This window comes from Moschus berezovskii, chromosome 8 (genome assembly GCF_049115385.1).
Source record: "Moschus berezovskii isolate FMDL1 chromosome 8, NW_MosBer_1.0, whole genome shotgun sequence".
Taxonomy (NCBI): domain Eukaryota; kingdom Metazoa; phylum Chordata; class Mammalia; order Artiodactyla; family Moschidae; genus Moschus; species Moschus berezovskii.
In genome coordinates this window covers 110,426,619-110,448,536 of record NC_142467.1, presented here as the reverse complement: position 1 = coordinate 110,448,536, position 21,918 = coordinate 110,426,619, and the positions used below count along the sequence as shown (strand labels likewise).

Below are 21,918 nucleotides of genomic sequence, written 5' to 3'. Positions count from 1 at the left end.
AACATAATGTATTGGCAAGATGTAATGACATAAGCAATGTTTAGATGTTTCCAACCATTTTGAGTGTCTACGTTAAACAAAGTGAAAGAATTATAAGGCATAATTATCATTTGATAGGTCTTGGTAAAGCCTTTTTTTGAGAACTTCCCAGAAAGAGAAACATCCTTAATGTTTGCAACAAAGGTGATTTTCATTCTAACAAAACGAAAATCTGAACAAAAATTTTTTTGATCAAAAAAATGTTTTTACATCAATGTGATCTGGGGCATATAACTTGGAGTTCAAAGACCTGAATAACATTACTGTAACAAAACTGTCCATGTCATATCTGAGTTACTTTATTGTACAGGAAAAATTAACACAACAGTGTAAATCAACTGTTCAGTTCAGTTCAGTCGCTCAGTCGTGTCCGACTCTCCGCGACCCCATGAACCGCAGCACGCCAGGCCTCCCTGTCCATCACCAACTCCCGGAGTTCACTCAAACTCATGTCCACAGAGTCGGTGATGCCATCCAGCCATCTCATTCTCTGTCGTCCCTTCTCCTCCCGCCCCCAACCTTTCCCAGCATCAGAGTCTTTTCCAGTGAGTCAAATCAACTGTACTTAAATAAAATTTTTTTAAATGTTTGGTAGAATTTACCAATGGGGGAAAAACAAACCAACCTGTCCAGTTCTGTTTTTTATTTATATGAGTCAGAGTTCTCAAGGATCACATCTATTTAAAAAAACAAAAAATGGGAATAAAATTGATACTGAGTTCCATCACATTTCAGTAAATCATGTATATTCATCTGCATTTTTTTAATTTAAAAAAAAACACTATTCAGTTCATTGAGAAGTAATTCCAAGAAAAAAATTATGTATAATTACTTATAAAATTATATTTGTATCCCTTTAATCAACTTAGCATTACTAATAATTTTAATGGTAATTCATTATAGAAGAAAAAAATTTTTATACACTTCAGAGCTTTAGTCACAAGAAAAGTTTATTATATTTTAATTAATTTACATCTTTTTTTTCTGAGATGTATGATAGGATGACCAATAAAAAAATTTAAAACATACATTAAGTGGATAGGAAATTCAAGGAATAAAGGGGAAAATGTAAAATTTACAAATATTAAATAATTTTATTATTAATTTATTAACAAGATAGATGGTAGAGTTATTAAGTTGTTAAGGTATTTATCATCTGATACACTTAAAATAATGATACAGTGGTTTTATTTTAAAAAGTCAATTTTTACAATAAACCAAAAAGGTTACTGAAAATTATTTATTGAAAATTATGATGAATTTTATGTATCAACTTTAAAAGTTTAAGATTTTTTTTTAGGGGATCATGTGAACAAAAAATGTGAAGACTAGTGTTTCAGGAAGTGGCTCCTTCAGTCATTCTTGGGAACACAGTAGTGCTTTGCAGCCATCTCATCCATTCCCCAGTTAGGTTAGTCACCAATTCCCATTCGAGCTCAATTTAGAATCATGGAAAATTTGATTGGAAGTATCTTTAAGTTGTTTCATTTCTCCATATTACTAGCTTTGTGACCTCAGCTAAGCTATTTACATCTCTAAGTTTCATTAATAATAATTCAACACAGTACACAGAATATCATAAAATTCTACACTTATTGAATTGCCAAATAAATGGTCTGATCAGGGATCCTGACCTTGACTGTTACAGAGGGGCTGAGCCTGTAACATAAAAGAGTGACCCAGTGAGAGGAAAAACTGGAGAAGACATACAGACACCTTCTTGCTAGAGGAATGCTAACTGATCATGTGTGCCAGATGGGGGTTAGAAGAAACTGGGATCTGGATTTTTAATAGAAAACCTGGTAATTGGCTAAAAAAAAGACACCTAAATGCTTTTACACTGTGCAGGATAGGGAAAAAAAATGCAGCTACCAGCACAAACATCTCAAAGGGCTGCCAATGTGTTGTACCCTTGGTATAGAGAAGAAATATTCAGGAAAGTGGGCTCTACAGATTTTTTTATTGGGTTCTGAATTAAACAGAAGTAACTAGATTCTTTATAAATTTGAGTTTTAGTTTTGATTAGCCCTTTGGTGTCTCAAAAGATCTTATAATACAATATGGTGTTACGTTGTACTGACAAGAAAACCATTTTACACTTTCCTAATTTTCCAGAATTTTCACTTATCATCTCAATGGCTAACTTAAGGAGTTCAGCAATATGAAATGAAAAAGGCATTGTACTTCATTTTGGAAGGAGACATATTACTTTGTGCAGTGGAGCTCTCACACATGGAAAATAAAATTTGCCATTCGAAGACAGCAGAGAAAGGCATAATATAATGCCACTTACCTAATGGCAAATATATATCTAAATACTTTTAAAATTAAAGAGTGAGTTCTTCAGTGAGTTTTCTTATTCATCCTTTAGAAAAAGAATACCCCCAAACCAGCAACTACAGAGAATGCAATCATTGTGGCAAGCTGCACTACCAGACCCCATGTGGGTTAATATTTTAATACAAGTCATTTCATGACATTCCACAGCATTTTCCTTAAACCTGGATCACCACAAAAACTATCTGGCAAGAGTGCTGCTCATATTCAGTCTCTGCTCCTTCACTGCTCCCTCTGAACAATCTCTGACCTCACTGCTTTTGTAAACAGATAAGCAGATCAAAGGGAGAGAAATGAGCCAGCCCTGGCTGGAGTGGTGACCGCTATCTTCTGACCTGCTTTTCTGAGACCTCTGCAGAGCATGCTACCTGGGGTTCAGTACCTTTTCCCCATTCCCACTCCTGCTCTATCTGATGACTTCTAATCTGGCTTACCATTGGGAAACTGGTCACATAGCTCATGCCAGCTGTTCCCCACCCTTTCGCCCTCAGTAAGCCATGCTCACAACTTTTGCCAGATTTCAGTGGCAGTTGTTTACTTAATTGACTAAAAAAATCCACATGTATATATTACAGCATTCAGTTCAGTTCAGTTCAGTCGCTCAGTCGTGTCCGACTCTCCGTGACCCCATGAATCACAGCACGCCAGGCCTCCCTGTCCATCTCCAACTCCCAGAGTTCACTCAAACTCATGTCCACAGAGTTGGTGATGCCATCCAGCCATCTCATTCTCTGTCGTCCCCTTCTCCTCCCTCCCCCAACCTTTCCTAGCATCAGAGTCATAGTACAACATTATTTAAAAACATCAAGGCATTGAGGTGATGTAACTAAGCACTGGCTTGAGAGGTAGCTTGTCTTGGTTGAAGTTCTGGCTCTGCCATTTCTAAGTAACTTGGTCAATTTACTTTTTAATTCAGCCTCCCTCTTTATAAACAAGAAATAATAATGGTACCTATCACATGGGGCAGGCTACATGAGTGGAGGCACGAAGTCCACCATGCCTTCCCATGGCCCCAAGGGACTGAAATTTCCTGCAGGGATGCGGTCCCTATACGGTTGGGTGGGTGAGAAGTCCCTGCCCAGTTCCTGCCTAATGTGCTGTGGTGCTGCCAGCCTGCAGCAGGTCAGTGGACACCTGGCCCTGCCCTGAGAGTCAAATGGCATAACATCAACCCTCCCTGGGGCAGCATGGTCATGCAGTATGTGACGGACAGGTAGGGAGAAGCCCAAGGGAAGTTCAAGTGGACCAGAGTGGCAGAGAACCTGTCCCACGGAGACAGCTCCAAGGCCCCACACCTGTTCCTTTGTCCCATCAGACTTCACTTAACACAAATTTAAAGATAAGAGTTTCTATCGTGGGTACCTCTGAGGCCCTGGCCCTGCACAATCATACTGATTAAAACCCACACTTCATGAACATCGTGAAGCCAGTTCAGCTATCACCTCGGATTACTGTCAAGATGAAATGAACTAATGTATGTACAGATTTAAGACTAATATCTGTCACCTAGGAAGCACAATATAAGTGCTGCTTATTATTTACAGCATTACATAAATAGAAAATATTTTTCAAATGTTTGTTCAACACATATTCTGTGCTAGGCACAGTTCTAGGCACTGTCACATTTTCTCACCAAACAGCTAACATTATTTGCTTACTAAGAAGCCTCTAAGAAGACCTTGAGCCTTGACTCTCTGGACTGAACACCAGTGGGTGGGCATACAGTCAAAACGTGTGTAAAGGTGGCAATTTAGTGAGAACTAGATTCCTGAGTTAAATAGGTTCCTTCATTACCTTCTAGTCCTACTTTCTATTGCCAGAGAAATACTGTTTCCCATCTCAAAACAAGTGAGATTTTAAACTTTATCAATCTTTCTTAGCCAATGAAATTATCACAATTCACTATCCGTGCTTTCTACATCAACTATACATTGGATAGGATGGAATCAAGAAACCCCAAAGGCACACCATAATACTTCGTAGGGAGTACTTCACAGTCTTTAGTGAGCTCTGCCCCATAGCACTATGATGAAATGTTCTCAGTTCACAATCCAATACAGCAGCCACTAGCTACATGTAGATTACTGAGCACTTAAAATGTGGCTGTTGTGGCGGAGGAACTGAATTTTTAACAGTTAAACATCACATGTGGGTAGTGGCTGTTATGTTGGTTGGCAGAGCTCTAAATATTTGGCTTTACAGGGCTTTCTAAGTCACACTCTATCAATCATTTAATGTTTCCATTTGTACTCATGTGCTAAAACTATTCCAGATGACAAAGACTTAAAAGAGTTGACTATAAGAGAACATTGAAGGCTATAAGAACTTTGTGAATCACAAAATTCCTATTTTACAGACTGGAAAATGTGATGACTTGCCTGTATCACACAGCTCATTGGGGTAGTGGTCGCCTGGAATTAGAATGGGAAAGACAAGAGATCTCTTCAAGAAAATTAGGGATACCAAGGGAATATTTCATGCAAAGATGAGCACAATAAAGGACAGAAATGGTATGGACCTAACAGAAGCAGAAGATATTAAGAAGAGGCGGCAAGAATACACAGAAGAACTATACAAAAAGATCTTCATGACCCAGATAATCACAATGGTGTGATCACTCACCTAAAGCCAGACATCCTGGAGTATGAAGTCAAGTGGGCCTTAGGAAGCATCACTACGAACAAAGCTAGTGGAGGTGATGGAATTCCAGTCGGGCTATTTCAAATCCTAAAAGATGATGCTGTGAAAGTGCTGCACTCAATATGCCAGCAAATTTGGAAAACTCAGCAGTGGCCACAGGACTGGAAAAGCTCAGTTTTCATTCCAATCCCAAAGAAAGGCAATGCCAAAGAATGTTCAAACTACTGTACAATTGCACTCATCCCACACTAGCTAGTAAAGTAATGCTCAAAATTCTCCAAGCCAGGCTTCAACAGCACTTGAACCAAGCACTTCCAGATGTTCAAGCTGGATTTAGAAAAGGCAGAGGAACCAGAGATCAAATTGCTAACATTTGCTGGATGATTGAAAAAGCAAGAGAGTTCCAGAAAAACATCTGCTTTATAGACTATGCCAAAGCCTCTGACTGTGTGGATCACAATAAACTGTGGAAAATTCTTAAAAGAGATGGGAACACCACCAGACCACCTGACCTGCCTCATGAGAAATCTGTATGCAGGTCAAGAAGCAACAGTTAGAACTGAACATGGAACAACAGACTGGTTCCAAATTGGGAAAGGAGTATGTCAAGGCTATATGTTGTCACCATGCTTATTTAACTTATATGCAGAGTACATCATGAGAAACGCTGGGCTGGATGAAGCACAAGCTGGAATCAAGATTGCTGGGAGAAATATCAATAGCCTCAGAAAGGCAGATGACACTAGCCTTAGGGCAGAAAGCGAAGAAGAACTAAACAGCCTCTTGATGAAAGTGAAAGAGGAGAGTGAAAAAGTTGGCTTAACTAAGATTATGGCATCCAGTCCCATCACTTCATGGGGAAACAATGGAAACAGTGAGAGACTATTTTTATGGGCTCCAAAATCACTGAAGATGGTGACAGCAGCCATGAAATTAAAAGATGCTTACTCCTTGGAAGGAAAGCTATGACCAACCTGACACCACATTAAAAAGCAGAGACATTACCGACAAAGGTCCGTCTAGTCAAAGGTATGGTTTTTCCAGTAGTAATATATGGATATGAGAGTTGGACTATAAAGAAAGCTGAGTGCTGAAGAACTGATGCGTTTGAACTGTGGTGTTTAAGACTCTTGGAAGTCCCTTGGACTGCAAGGAGATCAAACCATTCAGCCCTAAAGGAAATTAGTCCTGAAAATTCATTGGAAGGACTGATGCTGAAGCTCCAATGTTTCGGCCATGTGATGTGAAGAACCCACTCACTGGAGAAGACCCTGATGCTGGGAAAGATTGAAGGCGGGAGGAGAAGGGGACGACAGAGGATAAGATGGTTGGATGGCATTACCGACACGATGGACATTAATTTGAGTAGGCTCCGGAGTTGGTGATGGATTGGGAGGCCTGGCGTGCTGCAGTCCATGGGGTTGCAAAGAGTCCTACACGACTGCGCGACTGAACTGCACTGAACTGGAACCCTCACCCTCTAAACTCCACCTGGTGTTCTGACTCCGCAGGAGTCGGTATGCGCTGTCAACAACTGGAGATGTGAGCTGGGATGGAAGTTTGAGATTTAAAGCAGAGAAAAGTACATTTTCATTTCCTAAGTAAGTCCTTTAAAATTAAATAAGTACTAACTAAACTTAAACCCGTCCACTTTTTAGTAGAAAGTTCACCAATGAGAACAAGAATGCTGTCTGCGGCACACCATAGGAAGTGAAATTGCTCCAATCACAGGCCACCCACGCCCAAGTATTTATCTTGACTCGGACACACGGTGTAAAGAAAACCGACGAGTAGTTACGCGTGTTAACAACTTGTGTAACAAGCTGCGTCAGTTAAACAGTCTTGCCAGCCTGGCTCCCGTGGCGAAACAACCACCTGTCTGACGGAAAGCTCCCGCAGCGCGCCCGGCCGGAGCCTACCTGCGCGCGCCGCGCCGTCCGCGCCGCCGTCCGCGCCGCCCAGGCCCGCGGCCGCGCGCAGCGCGCTCCCGCAGCTGGCCGACAGGGTGCCTGTGGCCCTCCGCGCCAGGGTCAGGATGGGTGCGGACCAGCCTTCCGTCGCCGCCCGCGACTTCGCCGCCCTCCGCAGCTCGCCTGGGCCCGGCACCTGGCTCCGGTCCACGATCTCAAACTCTTCCCCCGGCTCCGGCCCCGGCTCCTGCTCCGGCCGGCAGCCGTCGTCCCCGTCAGCCATTTTGGCCGTGTCACGTCACCCGGCGGGCGGCGGCCTAGGCGCTGCGGGCGCGCGGGAGGGCGCTTTTACGTCCGCGCTGCTCGTTTTCGTGTTCGCGCCGGCTTTTCTTCCTCTTTACCCTTCTACTCTCCTTTCTTTCAGTTTAGAGAAGCTCGGGAAGGCGCAAGTCACAAAATAAGCATCCACGTTCTCATCCGCTGGGGGGACTTGTTTCCGTTGAAGTTCCTCTTGGGTTGTCTCCCTTTTTCGTGGTGCCTCCTATCTGGCTTAAAACAGAGCCCAAAAGGCCGTAGTTTTCTTTGCGACAGAATTCCCTCTTTTAAATGTTCATTTCATATTTTGCTTGTGCTTAGCCATTATTCTGCGGTAGTTTTCAGAACAATCCCTGAAAGAGCGGGTAAGGAGACTCTGGAACAGTTAAGGCAGGAAGGCAGGACTTCTAAAAAAAATTAAATAACTGAAAACTGACAACTTGACAGTGTTCTTTCTAACAAACTGTGATGGAATGGGAATCAGAAGGTCCGGTTGTGTTTGCTCAGTCGTGTCTGACTTTTTGCAACCCTATGGATTGCAGGACACCAGGTTTCCCTGTCCATTACTGTCTCCTGCAGTTTGCTCAAACTCTTGTTCATTGAGTCACTCGACGCCATCTAACCATCTCATCCTCTGTCTCCTCCTCCTCTTGCTTTCAATCTTTCCCAGCATCAGAGTCTTTTCCAATGAGTCAGCTGTTCCCATCAGGTAGCCAAAGTATTGGAGCTTCAGCATCAGTCCTTCCCATGAATGGTCAGGGTTGAGTGCCTTTAGGTCTGACTGGTTTGATAACCTTGCTGTCCAGAAGACTCTCAAAAGTCTTCTCCAACATTAGGGTTCAAAACCATCAATTCTTCAGCATTCAGCCTTCTTTATGGTCCAACTCTCACTTCCATACATGACTACTGGAAAAACCACAGCTTTGACTATATGGGCATTTGTCGGCAAAATGATGGCTCCACTTTTTAATACGCTTTCTAGGTTAGTAGTAGCTCTTCTTTCAAGGAGCAGGCATTTTTCATTTCGTGACTGCAGTCACCATCTGCAGTTGTTTTGGAGCCCAAGAGAATAGTCTCATTGTTTCCATTTTTTCCTCATGTATTTGCCATTATGTGATAGGACGCGATGCCATTTTTTGAATGTTGGTTTTAAGCCAACATTTTGGATTAAAAAGAGAGCCAACTCTCCTCTTTCACCTTTGGCAAGAGGCTCTTTATTTTTAAAAAAAAAATTATTTATTTTTTAATTGAAGGATAATTGCTTTACAGGATTTTGTTGTTGTCTGTCAAACCTGAACATGCATCAGCGATAGGTAAACATATATCCCCTCCCTTTTGAACTTCCCTCCCATTTCCCTCCCCATCCCACCCCTCTGGGTTGGGGTGTGTGTGTGTGTGTGTGTGTGTGTGTGTGTGTGTGTGTGCCGCTCAGTCGTGTCTGACTCTTTGTGAACCCATGGAGTGTAGCCTGCGTGTGTGTGTGTGTGTGTGTGTGTGTGTGTGTGCCGCTCAGTCGTGTCTGACTCTTTGTGAACCCATGGAGTGTAGCCTGCGTGTGTGTGTGTGTGTGTGTGTGTGTGTGTGTGTGTGTGTGCCGCTCAGTCGTGTCTGACTCTTTGTGAACCCATGGAGTGTAGCCTGCCAGGCTTCTCTGTCCATGGAATTCTCCAGGCAAGAATACAGGAGTGGATTGCCATTCCGTTCTCCAGAGGAACTTCCCAACCCAGGGATCAAACCCTGGTCTCCTGCATCACAGGGAGATTCTTTACCATTTGAGCTACAGAGAACCCCTGTTTGAGTTTCCTGAGTCATACAGCAAATTCCCCTTGGCTATCTATTTTACATATGGTAATATAAGTTTCCATGTTACTCTTTCCATACATCTCAACTTCTTCCCTCTCCCCATGTCTACAAGTCTGTTCTCTATGTCTGTTTCTCCATTGCTAACCTGTAAATAAATTCTTCAGCACCATTTTTCTAGACTCCGTATATATGATGTTTATCTTTCTCTTTCTGACTTACTTCACTCTGTATAATAGGTTCTAGGTTCATCCACCTCATTAGAATGGACTCAAATGCGTTCCTCTTTATGGTTGAGTAATATTCCATCGTGTATATGTACCACAACTTTTTCTTTAGTTCCTCTTCACTTTATGCCAGTAGGGTGGTGTCATCTGCATATCTGAGGTTATTGATATTTCTCCATCAGTATTGACTCCAGCTTGAGCTTTATCCAGCCTGGCATTTTGTATGATGTACTCTGCATATAAATTAAATAAGCAGGGTGACAATATATAGCCGTGACACTCCTTTCCCAATTTTGGACAAGTTCGTTGTTCCATGTCTGGTTCTAACTGTTGCTTCTTGACCTGCATACAGGTTTCTTAAGAGGCAGGTAAGGTGGTCTGATATTCCCATTTCTTGAAGAATTTCTGACAGTTTGTTGTGATCCACACAGTAAAAAGGCTTTAGCGTAGTCAATGAAGTAGATGATTTTCTGGAATTCAGTTGCTTTTCCTATGATCCAACAGTTCAGTTCAGTTCAGTCACTCAGTCATGTCCGACTCTTTGCAACCCCATGGACTGTAGCACAGTAGGCCTCCCTGTCCATTTCACCACTCCTGGAGTTTACTCAAACTCATGTCCATTGAGTCCATGATGCCATCCAACCATCTCATCCTCTGTCATCCCCTTCTCCTCCTGTTTTCAATCTTTCCCAGCATTAGGGTCTTTTCAAATGAGTCAACTCTTCACATCAGGGGGCCAAAGTATTGGAGTTTCAGCTTCAACATCAGTCCTTACAATGAACATTCAGGACTGATTTCCTTTAGGATGACTGGTTGGATCTCTTTGCAGTCCAAGGGACTCTCAAGAGTCTTCTCCAACACCACAGTTCAAAAGCATCAATTCTTTGGCGCTCAGCTTTCTTTATAGTCCAACTCTCACATCCATACATGACTACTGGAAAAACCATAGCCTTGACTAGATGGACCTTTGTTGGCAAAGTAATGTCTCTGCTTTTAAACATGCTGTCTAGGTTGGTCATAGCTTTCCTTCCAAGGTAACTGTCTTTTAATTTCATGGCTACAATCACCATCTGCAGTGATTTTGGAGCCCCCCAAAATAAAATCTGCCACTGTTTCCACTGTTTCTCCATCTATTTGTCATGAAGTGATGGGACCGGATGCCATGATCTTTGTTTTCTCCTCTTTCACTTTCATCAAGAGGCTCTTTAATTCTTCTTCACTTTCTGCCATAAGGGTGGTGTCATCTGCATATCTGAGGCTATTGATATTTCTTCCTGTGATCTTGATTCCTGATTGTGCTTCATCCAGCCCAGCGTTTCTCATGATGTACTCTGCATATAAGTTAAGTAAGCACGGTGACAATATACAGCTTTGACGTACTCCTTTTCCTATTTGGAACCAGTCTGTTGTTCCATGTCCAGTTCTAACTGTTGCTTCCTGACCTGCATACAGATTTCTCAAGAGGCAGGTCAGGTGGTCTGGTATTCCCATCTCTTTCAGAATTTTCCACAGTTTATTGTGATCCACACAAAGGCTTTGGTATAGTCAACACAGCAGAAGTAGATGTTTTTCTGGAACTCTCTTGCTTTTTCAATGATCCAGCGGATGTTGGCAATTTGATCTCTGGTTCCTCTGCCTTTTCTTAATCCAGCTTGAACATCTGGAATTGCTTGGTTCATGTACTGTTGAAGCCTGGCTTGGAGAATTTTGAGCATTACTTTACTAGCGTGTGCTGCTGCTGCTGCTAATGAGTGCAATTGTGCGGTAGTTTGAGCATTCTTTGGCATTGCCTTTCTTTGGCATTGGAATGAAAACTGACCTTGTCCAGTCCTGTGGTCACTGCTGAGTTTTCCAAATTTGCTAGCATATTGAGTGCAGCACTTTCACAGTATTATCTTTCAGGATTTGAAATAGCTCAACTGGAATTCCATCACCTCTACTAGCTTTGTTCGTAGTGATGCTTCCTAAGGCCCACTTGACTTCACATTTCACGATGTCTGGCTCTAGATGAGTGATCACACCATCGTGATTATCTGGGTTGTGAAGATCTTTTTTGTACAGTTCTTCTGTGTATTCTTGCCACCTCTTCTTAATATCTTCTGCTTCTGTTAGGTCCATACCGTTTCTGTCCTTTATTGAGCCCATCTTTGCATGAAATGTTCCCTTGGTAACTCTAATTTTCTTGAAGAGATCTCTAGTCTTTCTTCTATTTCTTTCCTCTATTTCTTATGATCCAGCAGATGACTCTGCTGTTAATTAGCTAAATGGTGATAATAATAGAGCCAGTCTCATGATTAAATAAGGAGCACATGGCAGACATAAATAATTGCTCTGACTAATCTGTTTCTCAACTATGTGGCTTGGGCAAGACATGATCTGCTTGTATGATATTGTAGTCTTCTTCCTTACTTGGAAAAAAAGGAAATTTGACTAAATAGAAACTCAAATTTCACTAACATTTAACATGTTGTTTGCTAAATGTCGGCTTATAGGCCTCATCAAACTAGGAGAAATGTTTTGATTTCCAGCACATTTGAATTTCAAATTAAAAATATTTGAGTGACCGATATTTAGAAATCAAAAGAATTTACATAAAAATTTGGATGTTGGCCTTCTTTTGAGACATCAGAAGCTTTTGCAGCTCAGTGTATTCTCTGATGGCAGCAAACTGGTGGCGTACATGTTGGCTGCCCTTTTTAAATTTTTTAAATACATTAAAAATTTTTTAAAATGAAGATTAGTTGATTTACAGTGTTGTGTTAGTTTCAGATGTATAGCAAAGTAATTTAGGTATACACATTCTTTTTCAGATTCTTTTCCCATTTCAGTTCAGTTGCTCAGTCGTGTCCGACTCTCCGCGACCCCATGAATCACAGCACACCAGGCCTCCCTGTCCCTCACCAACTCCCGGAGTTCACTCAAACTCATGTCCACAGAGTCGGTGATGCCATCCATCCATCTCATTCTCTGTCGTCCCCTCTCCTCCCGCCCCCAACCTTTCCCAGCATCAGAGTCTTTTCCAGTGAGTCAACTCGTCGCATGAGGTGGCCAAAGTATTGGAGTTTCAGCTTTAGCATCAGTCCTTCCAATGAACACCCAGGACTGATCTCCTTTAGAATGGACTGGTTGGATCTCCTTGTAGTCCAAGGGACTCTCAAGAGTCTTCTCCAGCACCACAGTTCAAAACCATCAATTCTTCGGCGATCAGCTTTCTTCACAGTCCAACTCTCACATCCATACATGACCACGGGAAAAACCATAGCCTTGACTAGATGGACCTTTATTGGCAAAGTAATGTCTCTGCTTTTTAATATACTATCTAGGTTGGTCATAACTTTCCTTCCAAGGAGTAAGTGTCTTTTAATTTCCTGGCTGCAATCAGCATCTGCAGTGATTTTGGAGCCCCCAAAAATAAAGTCTGACACTGTTTCCACTGTTTCCCCATCTATTTCCCATGAAGTGATGGGACCAGATGCCATGATCTAGTTTTCTGAATGTTGAGCTTCAAGCCACCTTTTCACTCTCCTCTTTCACTTTCATCAAGAGGCTTTTTAGTTCCTCTTCTCTTTCTGCCATAAGGGTAGTGTCATCTGCATATCTTTAGGTTATTACAAACTATTGAGTAGCCTTTCTTGTGGTATGCAATAGGTACTTGTTGATTGTCTGTTTTATTAATATATTTTGTTGCTTTTCAGTCATTCAGTTGTGTCCAACTCTTTGCAACTCCATGGACTGCAGCATGCCAGGCTTCCCTGTCGTTCACTGTCTCCTGGAGTTTGCTCTAGCTCATGTCCATTGAATCCGTGTCCTCTGTTGCCCGCTTCTCTTCCTGCCTTCAATCTTTCCCAGCATCAGGGTCTTTCCCAATGAGTCAGCTCTTTGCATCAGGTGGCCAAATTATTGGAGCTTCAGCATCAGTCCTTCCAATGAATATTCAGGGTTGATTTCCTTTAGGTTTGACTGGTTTGATCTCCTTGCTGTCCAGAGGACTCTCAAGAGTCTTCTCCAGCACTACAGTTTGAAAGCATCAATTCTTCAGTGCTCAGTCTTCTTTTTGGTCCAACTCTTACATCCATACATGACAACTGGAAAAACCATAGCTTTGACTCTTCAGATCTTTGTCAAATACTTAATATATATAGTAGAATGTATGTGTTAATCCAAACCTCCTAATTTATTTCCCACCTCTTCCCTTTTGGTTACCAAACATTTGTTTTCTAAGTCTGTGAGTCTGTTTTGTAAATAAGTTCATTTGTATGATTTCTTTAGATTTCACATGTAAGTAATATCATATGATACTTGTCTTTGATTTAATTCAGTTGGTATGCTAATCGCTAGGTCCATCCAAGTTGCTTGCAAATGACATAATTTCATTTTTATGACTGAGTAATATTCCACTGATATATGTACCACATCTTCTTTATCCACTCATCTGTTGATGGACATTTGGGTTGGTTCCATGTCTTGGCTATTGTAAATAGCGTTGTAATGAGCACTGGGGTGCATGTATCTTTTTGAAGTATGGTTTCCTCTGGATATATAGCCAGAAGTGGGATTTCTAGATCATAATGGTAGCTCTAAATTTTTAGTTTTTTAAGGAACCTCCATATTCTCCTTAGTGGCTGTACCAATATACATCCTACCAACAGTGTAGGAGGGAGTTCTTTTTTCTCCACACTCTTTCCAGCATTTATTGTTTGAAGATGGCTGCCCTTTTAAAGTCCAAGTTCTCCTGTTATCTTCGTCTAGCCCCTTTAATTAGTTTTTGTGACTTGACAGGTTCCTGAAGGCCAGTTGTTTTCTGGAGAGTAGGGTGGGGAGTGACTAAGTAATTTGTGGGCATGCTATTTGAGTTGTCACAATGACTGAAGGGATGCTACTAGCCTTTACTGGAATAGAGTGGACAGAGGTGTTAGGTAGTCAGGAAAAACAAACTGTTGTCTGGGATCCTTCATGACTTTCCAATGTCACTGGACAATCATATAGATGAAAAGTTTGTTTATAATGATCTGAGACTGGAACCAAATTCCATTTTGCATAAAAACATTAACTTTTGGGGGAAGAATAATTTTAATATTCTATCAGGCTAGGTTATGCTACAGTAACAAAAATAACCCTCAAATCTTTATGGTTTAATATAGCAGATGTTTTTTCTCTTTGTGAGAGTTTTGCCCCAAGTACTCAACTCTAAGTATCCTAGCTGTTCAGTGACAGACTTTGCTTATAAACATTTCACTGGCCACAGCAAGTCACATGCCATCTCCAGCTTCCTACTAGAATCTGGGAAAAAGAAAATGGAATATTGATGAACAGTATAATGACTGCCATAAATGTACTCTGAATTTCCCCAGCATGAGACTAACGTGATTTGTTTAGAACCCAAGAGCTATTAACCTGTCAACTGCAAATTGGCATTTGACTGTCAACTAGAAATTGGCACTTGCCAAGAGCATTGCCATTGACTGAACAAGGGCATTTGCCATTGGGAAAATCCCCTGGAGAAAGAAATGTCACCCCATTCCAGTATTCTTGCCTAGAGAATTCAATGGGCAGAGGAGCCTGATGGGCTACAGTCCTTCACGGTGGCTCATGCTCAGTCGTGTCTGACTCTTTGCAACCCTGTGGACTGTAGCCCTCCAGACTCCTCTGTCCAGGGGATTTACAAGGCAAGAATACTGGAGTGGGTTGCCATTCCCTTCTCCAGGGTATCTTCCTGACCCAGGGATCGAACTCAGGTCTCCTGCATTGCAGGCAGATTCTTTACCACCGAGCAGTGAAGAGGGACTAAAAAGTCTCTTGATGAAAGTGAAAGAGGAGAGTGAAAAGGTTGGCTTGAAGCTCAACATTCAGAAAACAAAGATCTTGGCATCTGGTCCCATCACTTCATGGGAAATAGATGGGGAAACAGTGTCAGACTTTATTTTTTAGGGGTCCAAAATCACTGCAGATGCTGATTGCAGCCATGAAATTAAAAGATGCTTACTCCTTGGAAGGAAAGTTATGACCAACCTGGATAGCATATTAAAAAGCAGAAACATTACTTTGCCAACAAAGGTCTGTCAAGTCAAGGCTATGGTTTTTCCTGTGGTCATGTATGGATGTGAGAGTTGGACTGTGAAGAAAGCTGATCGCCGAAGAATTGATGGTTTTGAACTGTGGTGCTGGAGAAGACTCTTGAGAGTCCCTTGGACTGCAAGGAGATCCAACCAGTCCATTCTAAAGGAGATCGATCCTGGGTGTTCATTGAAAGGACTGATGCTAAAGCTGAAGCTCCAGTACTTTGGCCACCTCATGCGAAGAGTTGACTCACTGGAAAAGACTCTGATGCTGGGAAAGGTTGGGGGCGGGAGGAGAGGGGACGACAGAGAATGAGATGGATGGATGGCATCAGCGACTCTGTGGACATGAGTTTGAGTGAACTCCGGGAGTTGGTGATGGACAGGGAGGCCTGGCGTGCTGTGATTCATGGGGTCACGGAGAGTCGGACACGACTGAGCAACTGAACTGAACTGATAGAAGGTGCAATACTACTTACTTCATCAGTGAACATAGAGGATGCACTGGGACCTTGGTTATCATCTGTCAATGCTGTTCATCCCTATTTAAAAAAAAAACTTCCAGTCTTGATAACAGCTATGCATGTTCATTGGAAGGACTGATGTTGAAGCTGAAAGTCCAATACTTTGGCCACCTGATGCGAAGAGCTGACTCACTTGAAAAGACCCTGATGCAGGCAAAGATTGAGGGCAGGAGGAGAAGGGGACGACACAGGATGAGATTGTTGGATGGCATCACTGACTCAATGGACATGAGTTTGGGTGGACTCTGGAAGTTAGTGATAGACAGGGAGGCCTGGCGAGCTGCAGTTCATGGGGTCGCAAAGAGTCGGACACGACTGAGCGACTGAACTGAAGGTTTGTAAAGAGTCAGACACGACTGAGTGACTAACACTTTCTCTTTCTTTTCACTTTCTGCCAACATTGAACCCTGCGCTGCTGTGGCTCTTGACCTCCAACACCCCCTGTTGAGTTCAGGGTGGAGTGAGGCCTCTATGCTCCAGGGAATCTGGTGGGACAGATTGTTAGATATTTTCAGGAACTGATATCATGATCCCAATCTTCACTTCAGTCACTCAATCACGTCCTACTCTTTGGAATTCCATGGATTGCAGCACGCCAGGCTTCCCAGTTCATCCCAAATCCCGGGGCTTGCTCAAACTCATGCCCATTGAGTCAGTGATGCCTTCCAAACATCTCATCCTCTGTCATTCCCTTCTCCTCCTGCCTTCAGGCTTTGTCGGCTCTTCGCATCAGGTGGCCAAAGTATTGGAGCTTCAGCTTCAGTTCTTCCAAAGAATATTCAGGACTGATTTCCGTTAGGATGACTGGTTGGATCTCCTTGCAGTCCAAGGAACTCTCAAGAGTCTTCTCCAACACCACAGTTCAAAAGCATCAATTCTTTGGCACTCAGCTTTCTTTATGGTCCAACTCTCACATCCATACGTGACTTCTGGAAAAACCGTAGCTTTGACTAGACAGACCTCTGTTGGCAAAGTAATGTCTCTGCTTTTTAATATGCTGTCTAGGTTGGTCGTAGCTTTTCTTTCAAGGAGCAAGTGTCTTAATTTCATGACTGCAATCACCGTCTTCAGTGATTTTGGAGCCCAGAAAACAAAGTCTTTCACTGTTTCCATTATTTCCCCATCTATTTGCCATAAAGTGATGGGACCAGATGCCATGATCTTAGTTTTTTGAATGTTGAATTTTAAGCTAGCTTTTTCACTGTCCTCTTTTACTTTCATCAAGAGACTTTTTAGCTCCTCTTCACTTTCTGCCATAAGGGTGGTGTCATCTGCATATCTGAGGTTATTGATATTTCTCCCAGCAATCTTGATTCCAGCTTGTGCTTTATCCAGCCTGGCAGTTCTCATGATGTACTCTGCATATAAGTTAACTAAGCAAGGTGACAGTGTACAGCCTTGACATACTCCTTTCCCAATTTGGAACCAGTTCATTCTCCATGTTCAATTCTAACTGTTGCTTCTTGACCTGCATACAGGTTTCACAGGATACGGGTAAGCTGGTCTGGTATCCCCATATCTTTATGAATTTCCACAGTTTATTGTGATCCACACAGTCAAAGGCTTTGGTGTAGTCAATAAAGCAAAAGTAAATGTTTCTCTGGAACTCTTGTTTTTCTATGATCCACTGGATATTTGCAATTTGATCTCTAATTCCTCTGCCTTTTCTAAATCTAGCTTGAACATCTGGAAGTGCTTGGTTCGTGTACTTTTGAAGCCTTGCTTGGAGAATTTTGAGCATTACTTTACTAGGATGTGAGATGAATGCAATTGTATGATAGTTTGAACATTCTTTGGCATTGCCTTTCTTTGAGATTGGAATGAAAACTGAGCTTTTCCAGTCCTATGGCCACTGCTGAGTTTTCCAGATTTGCTGGCATATTGAGTGCAGCAATTTCACAGCATCATCTTTTAGGATTTAAAATAGCTCAACTGGAGTTCCATCACCTCCACTAGCTTTGTTTGTAGTGATGTTCCTAAGGCCCACTTGACTTCACATTCCAGGATGTCTGGCTCTAGGTGAGTGACCACACCATCGTGATTGTCTGGGTCGTGAAGATCTTTTGTACAGTTCTTCTGTGTATTCTTGCCACCTCTTCTTAGTATCTTCTGCTTCTGTTAGGTCCATACCATTTCTGTCCTTTATTGTGCTCATCTTTGCATGAAATATTCCCTTGGTATCTCTTATTGTCTTGAAGAGATCTCTAATCTTTCCCATTCTATTGTTTTCCTCTATTTCTTTGCATTGGTCACTGAGGAAGGCTTTCTTATCTCTTCTTGCTGTTCTTTGGAACTCTCCATTCAGATGGGTATATCTTTCCTTTTCTCCTTTGCCTTTCACCTCTCTTCTTTTCTCAGCTATTTGCAAAGCCTTCTCAGACAACCATTTTGCCTTTTCGCATTTCTTTTTCTTGGGGGTGGTTTTGATCTCTGCCTCCTGTACAGTGTCACGAACCTCCGTCCATAGTTCTTCAGTCACTCTATCAGATCTAATTCCTTGATCCTGTTTGTCACTTCCACTGTATAATTGCAAGAGATTTGATTTCAGTCATACCTGAAGGTCTAGTGGTTTTCCCTACTTTCTTCAATTTAAGTCTGAATTTGGCAATAAGGAGTTCATGATCTGAGCCACAGTCAGCTTCCAGTCTTGTTTTGGCTGACTGTATAAAGCTTCTCCATCTTAGGCTGCAAATAATATAATCAGTCTGATTTAGTTTTTGACCCCCTGGTGATGTCCATATGTAGAGTCATCTCTTGTGTTGTTGGAAGAGGGTGTTTGCTATGACCAGTGAGTTCTCTTGGCAAAACTCTGTTAGCCTTTGCCCTGCGTCATTTTGTACTCAAAGGCCAGTTTTACTCCAGTTATCTCTTGACTTTCTACTTTTGCAGTCCCCTGTGATGAAAAGGACATCTTTTCTTGGTGTTAGTTCTAGAAGTTCTTGTAGGTCTTCATAGAACCATTCAACTTCAGTTTCTTCAGCATTAGTGGTTGGGGCATAGGCTTGGATTACTGTGATATTTAATGGTTTGCCTTTGAAACAAACAGAGGTCATTCTGTCATTTTTGAGATTGCAATTCAGACTCTTTTGTTGGCTATGAGGGCCACTCCATTTCTTCTGGGACTTCCCTGATAGCTCAGTTGGTAAAGAATATGCCTGCAATGCAGGAGACCCCAGTTTGATTCCTGGGTTGGGAAGATCTGCTGGAGAAGGGATAGACTACCAATTCCAGTATTCTTGGGCTTCCCTTGTGGTTCAGCTGGTAAAGAATCTGCCTGCAATGCAGGAGACCTGGGTTTGATTCCTGGGTTGGGAAGATCCCCTGGAGAAGAGAAAGGCTACCCACTCCAGTATTCTGGCCTAGAGAATTCTATGGATTGTATAGTCCATGGGGTCGCAAAGAATCAAACACAACTGAGTGACTTTCATTTTCCATTTCTTCTAAAGGATTCTTGCCCACAGTAATAGATATAATGATTTTCTGAATTAAATTCACCCATTCTGGTCCATTTTAGTTCACTGATTTCTAAAATGTCGATGTTCACTCTTGCCATCTCCTGTTTGCCCACTTCCAATTTATCTTGATTTATTGACCTAATATTCCTAGTTCCTATGCAGTACTGTTCTTTGCAGCATCAGATTTTACTTCCATCACCAGTCACATCCGCAAGTGGGCATTGTTTTTGCTTTGGCTCAGCCTCTTCATTCTTTCTGGAACTATTTCTTTGCTCTCCTCCAGAAGCATATTGGGCATCTACTGACCTGGGAAGTCCATCTTTCAGTGTCATATCTTTTTGCCTTTCCATACTGCTCATGGGGCTATCAGGGCAAGAATATTAAAGTGGTTTGCCATTCCCTTCTGCAGTGGACCACATTTTATCAGAACTCTCCACCATGACGTGTCCATCCTGGGTGGCCCTACACAGCATGGCTCATAGTTTCATTGAGTTAGACAAGGCTGTGATCCAAGTGGTCAGTTTGGTTAGTTTTCTGTAATTGTGGTTTCCATTCTGTCTTCCCTCTGATGGATGAGGGTGGGAGTTTTGTGGAAGCTTCATGATGGGAGGGACTGGCTGTGGGGGAATCTGAGTCTTGCTGTCATGGGTGGGGCCAGGCACAGTAAGTCTTTAATCCAACTTTCTGTTGATGGGTGGGGCTGTGTCCCTTCCCTGTAGTTTGGCTTGAGGTGACCTCCTTCGAAAAATGAAATACATATTGTAGGTTTATTTCTCTTTCATGCTATGCTTATGACATTGTATTAATTTTTTTGTAATTTTGAGTGTTTGTAGGCTTATTATATATGTTTCATTTCTGAATAGCAAGTGGTACATTATAAAATATGTATTTTTGATATGTGGGCAGTTGAGTTTGCATGTATTTATCTTAATGGTCCTAGCAAAGTGAAAGTGAAAGTCATCCAGTCGTGTCCGACTCTTTGCGACCCCATTCCATATAATCCATGGAATTTTCCAGGCCAGAATACTGGAGTGGGTTGCCTTTCCCTTCTCCAGGTGATCTTCACAATCCAGGGATCAAACCCATGTCTCTCACATTGCAGGCGGATTCTTTACCAGCTGAGCCACAAGGGAAGACCCCAAAAAACATGGCAATTCCAGATTCTTTCAATTTTTACTGTATATGATATCAACTTTGGAGAAAACTTGTTAAGGGGGTTTTGGTGAAGAGGATATGTCTGACTATTTTAGGTACAAATAGTGAAATTTAGATGATACTCTAATGTATTTGTTATGTTTTTTCTATAATTTTCCATGTACTTGAAATATTCAATAATGATTAAGAAGTTCCTACCCCAAATAGTAAAGCAGAAGTAGATGTTTTACTGGAATTTGCTTGCTTTTTCTATGATCCAATGAATGTTGGCAATTTGGTCTCTGGTTCCTCTGCCTTTTCGAAATCCAGTTTGAACATCTGGGAGTTCTCAGTTCATATACTGCTGAAGCCTGACTTGAAGAATTTTGAGCATTACTTTGCAAGTGTGTGAGATGAGTGCAGTTGTGTGGTACTTTGAACATTGTTTGGCATTGCCTTTCTTTGGGATTGGAATGAAAACTGACCTTGTCCAGTCCTGTGGTCACTGCTGAGTTTTCCAGATTTGCTGGCATGTTGAGTGCAGCACTTTCACAGCATCATCTTTCAGGATTTGAAATAGCTCAACTGGAATTCCATCACCTCTACTAGCTTTGTTCGTAGTGATGCTTCCTAAGGCCCACTTGACTTCACGTTCCAGAATGTCCGGCTCTAGGTGAGTGATCACACCATCGTGGTTATCTTTTTTTAATAAGATCTTTTTCCATAGTTTTTCTGAGTATTCTCGCCACCTCTTCTTAATATCTTCTGCTTCTACTTCTGCTTTATTGACTGTGTCAAAGCCTTTGACTGTGTGGATCACAACAAACTGTGGAAAATTCTTAAAGAGATGGGAATGCCAGACTACCTTACCTGACTCCTGAGAAATCTGAATGCAGGTCAAGAAGCAACAGTTAGAACCGTACAACAGACTGGTTCCAAATTGGGAAAGGAGTACATCAAGGTTGTATATTGTCACCCTGCTTATTTAACTTATATGCAGAGTACATCATGCGAAATGCCAGGCTGGATGAAGCACAAGTTGGAATCAAGATTGCCAGGAGAAATATCAATAACCTCAGATATGCAGATGACACCACATTTATGGCAGAAAGTGAAGAGGAACTGAAGAGCCTCTTGATGAAAGTGAAAGAGGAGAGTGAAAAAAGTGGCTTAAAACTCAACATTCAGAAAACTAAGATCATGACATATGGTTCCATCACGTCATAGCAAATAATTGAGGAAATAATGGAAACAGTGAAAGACTTTGTTTTCTTGGGCTCCAAAATCATGGCAGATGGTGACTGGAGCCATGAAATTAAATGACGCTTGCTCTTTAGAAGAAAAGCTATGACCAACCTAGGCAGTGTATTACAAAGCAGAGACATTACCTGGCCGACAGAGGTCTGTCTAGTCAAAGCTATGGTTTTTCCAGTAGTCGTGTATGGATGTGAGAGCTGGACCATAAAGAAAGCTGGGTGCTA

The 21,918-nt window shown here is 42.0% G+C and overlaps 1 protein-coding gene and 1 long non-coding RNA gene across 3 annotated transcripts in view; one reads left to right on the top strand and one right to left on the bottom strand.

Annotated features, from left to right (window-relative positions):
* RUFY1 (RUN and FYVE domain containing 1) overlaps positions 1-7,235 on the bottom strand; it is a 71,307-nt gene extending 64,072 nt beyond the window's left edge. The window contains exon 1 of the mRNA XM_055431217.2: positions 6,936-7,235. Coding sequence (XP_055287192.1) covers positions 6,936-7,209 — 274 coding nt within the window. The 5' untranslated portion in view covers positions 7,210-7,235. The remainder of the gene's footprint in view (positions 1-6,935) is intronic.
* Positions 1-21,918, top strand: part of LOC129559460 (uncharacterized) — a 58,435-nt gene that overhangs the window by 9,280 nt on the left and 27,237 nt on the right. The window lies entirely within an intron of this gene.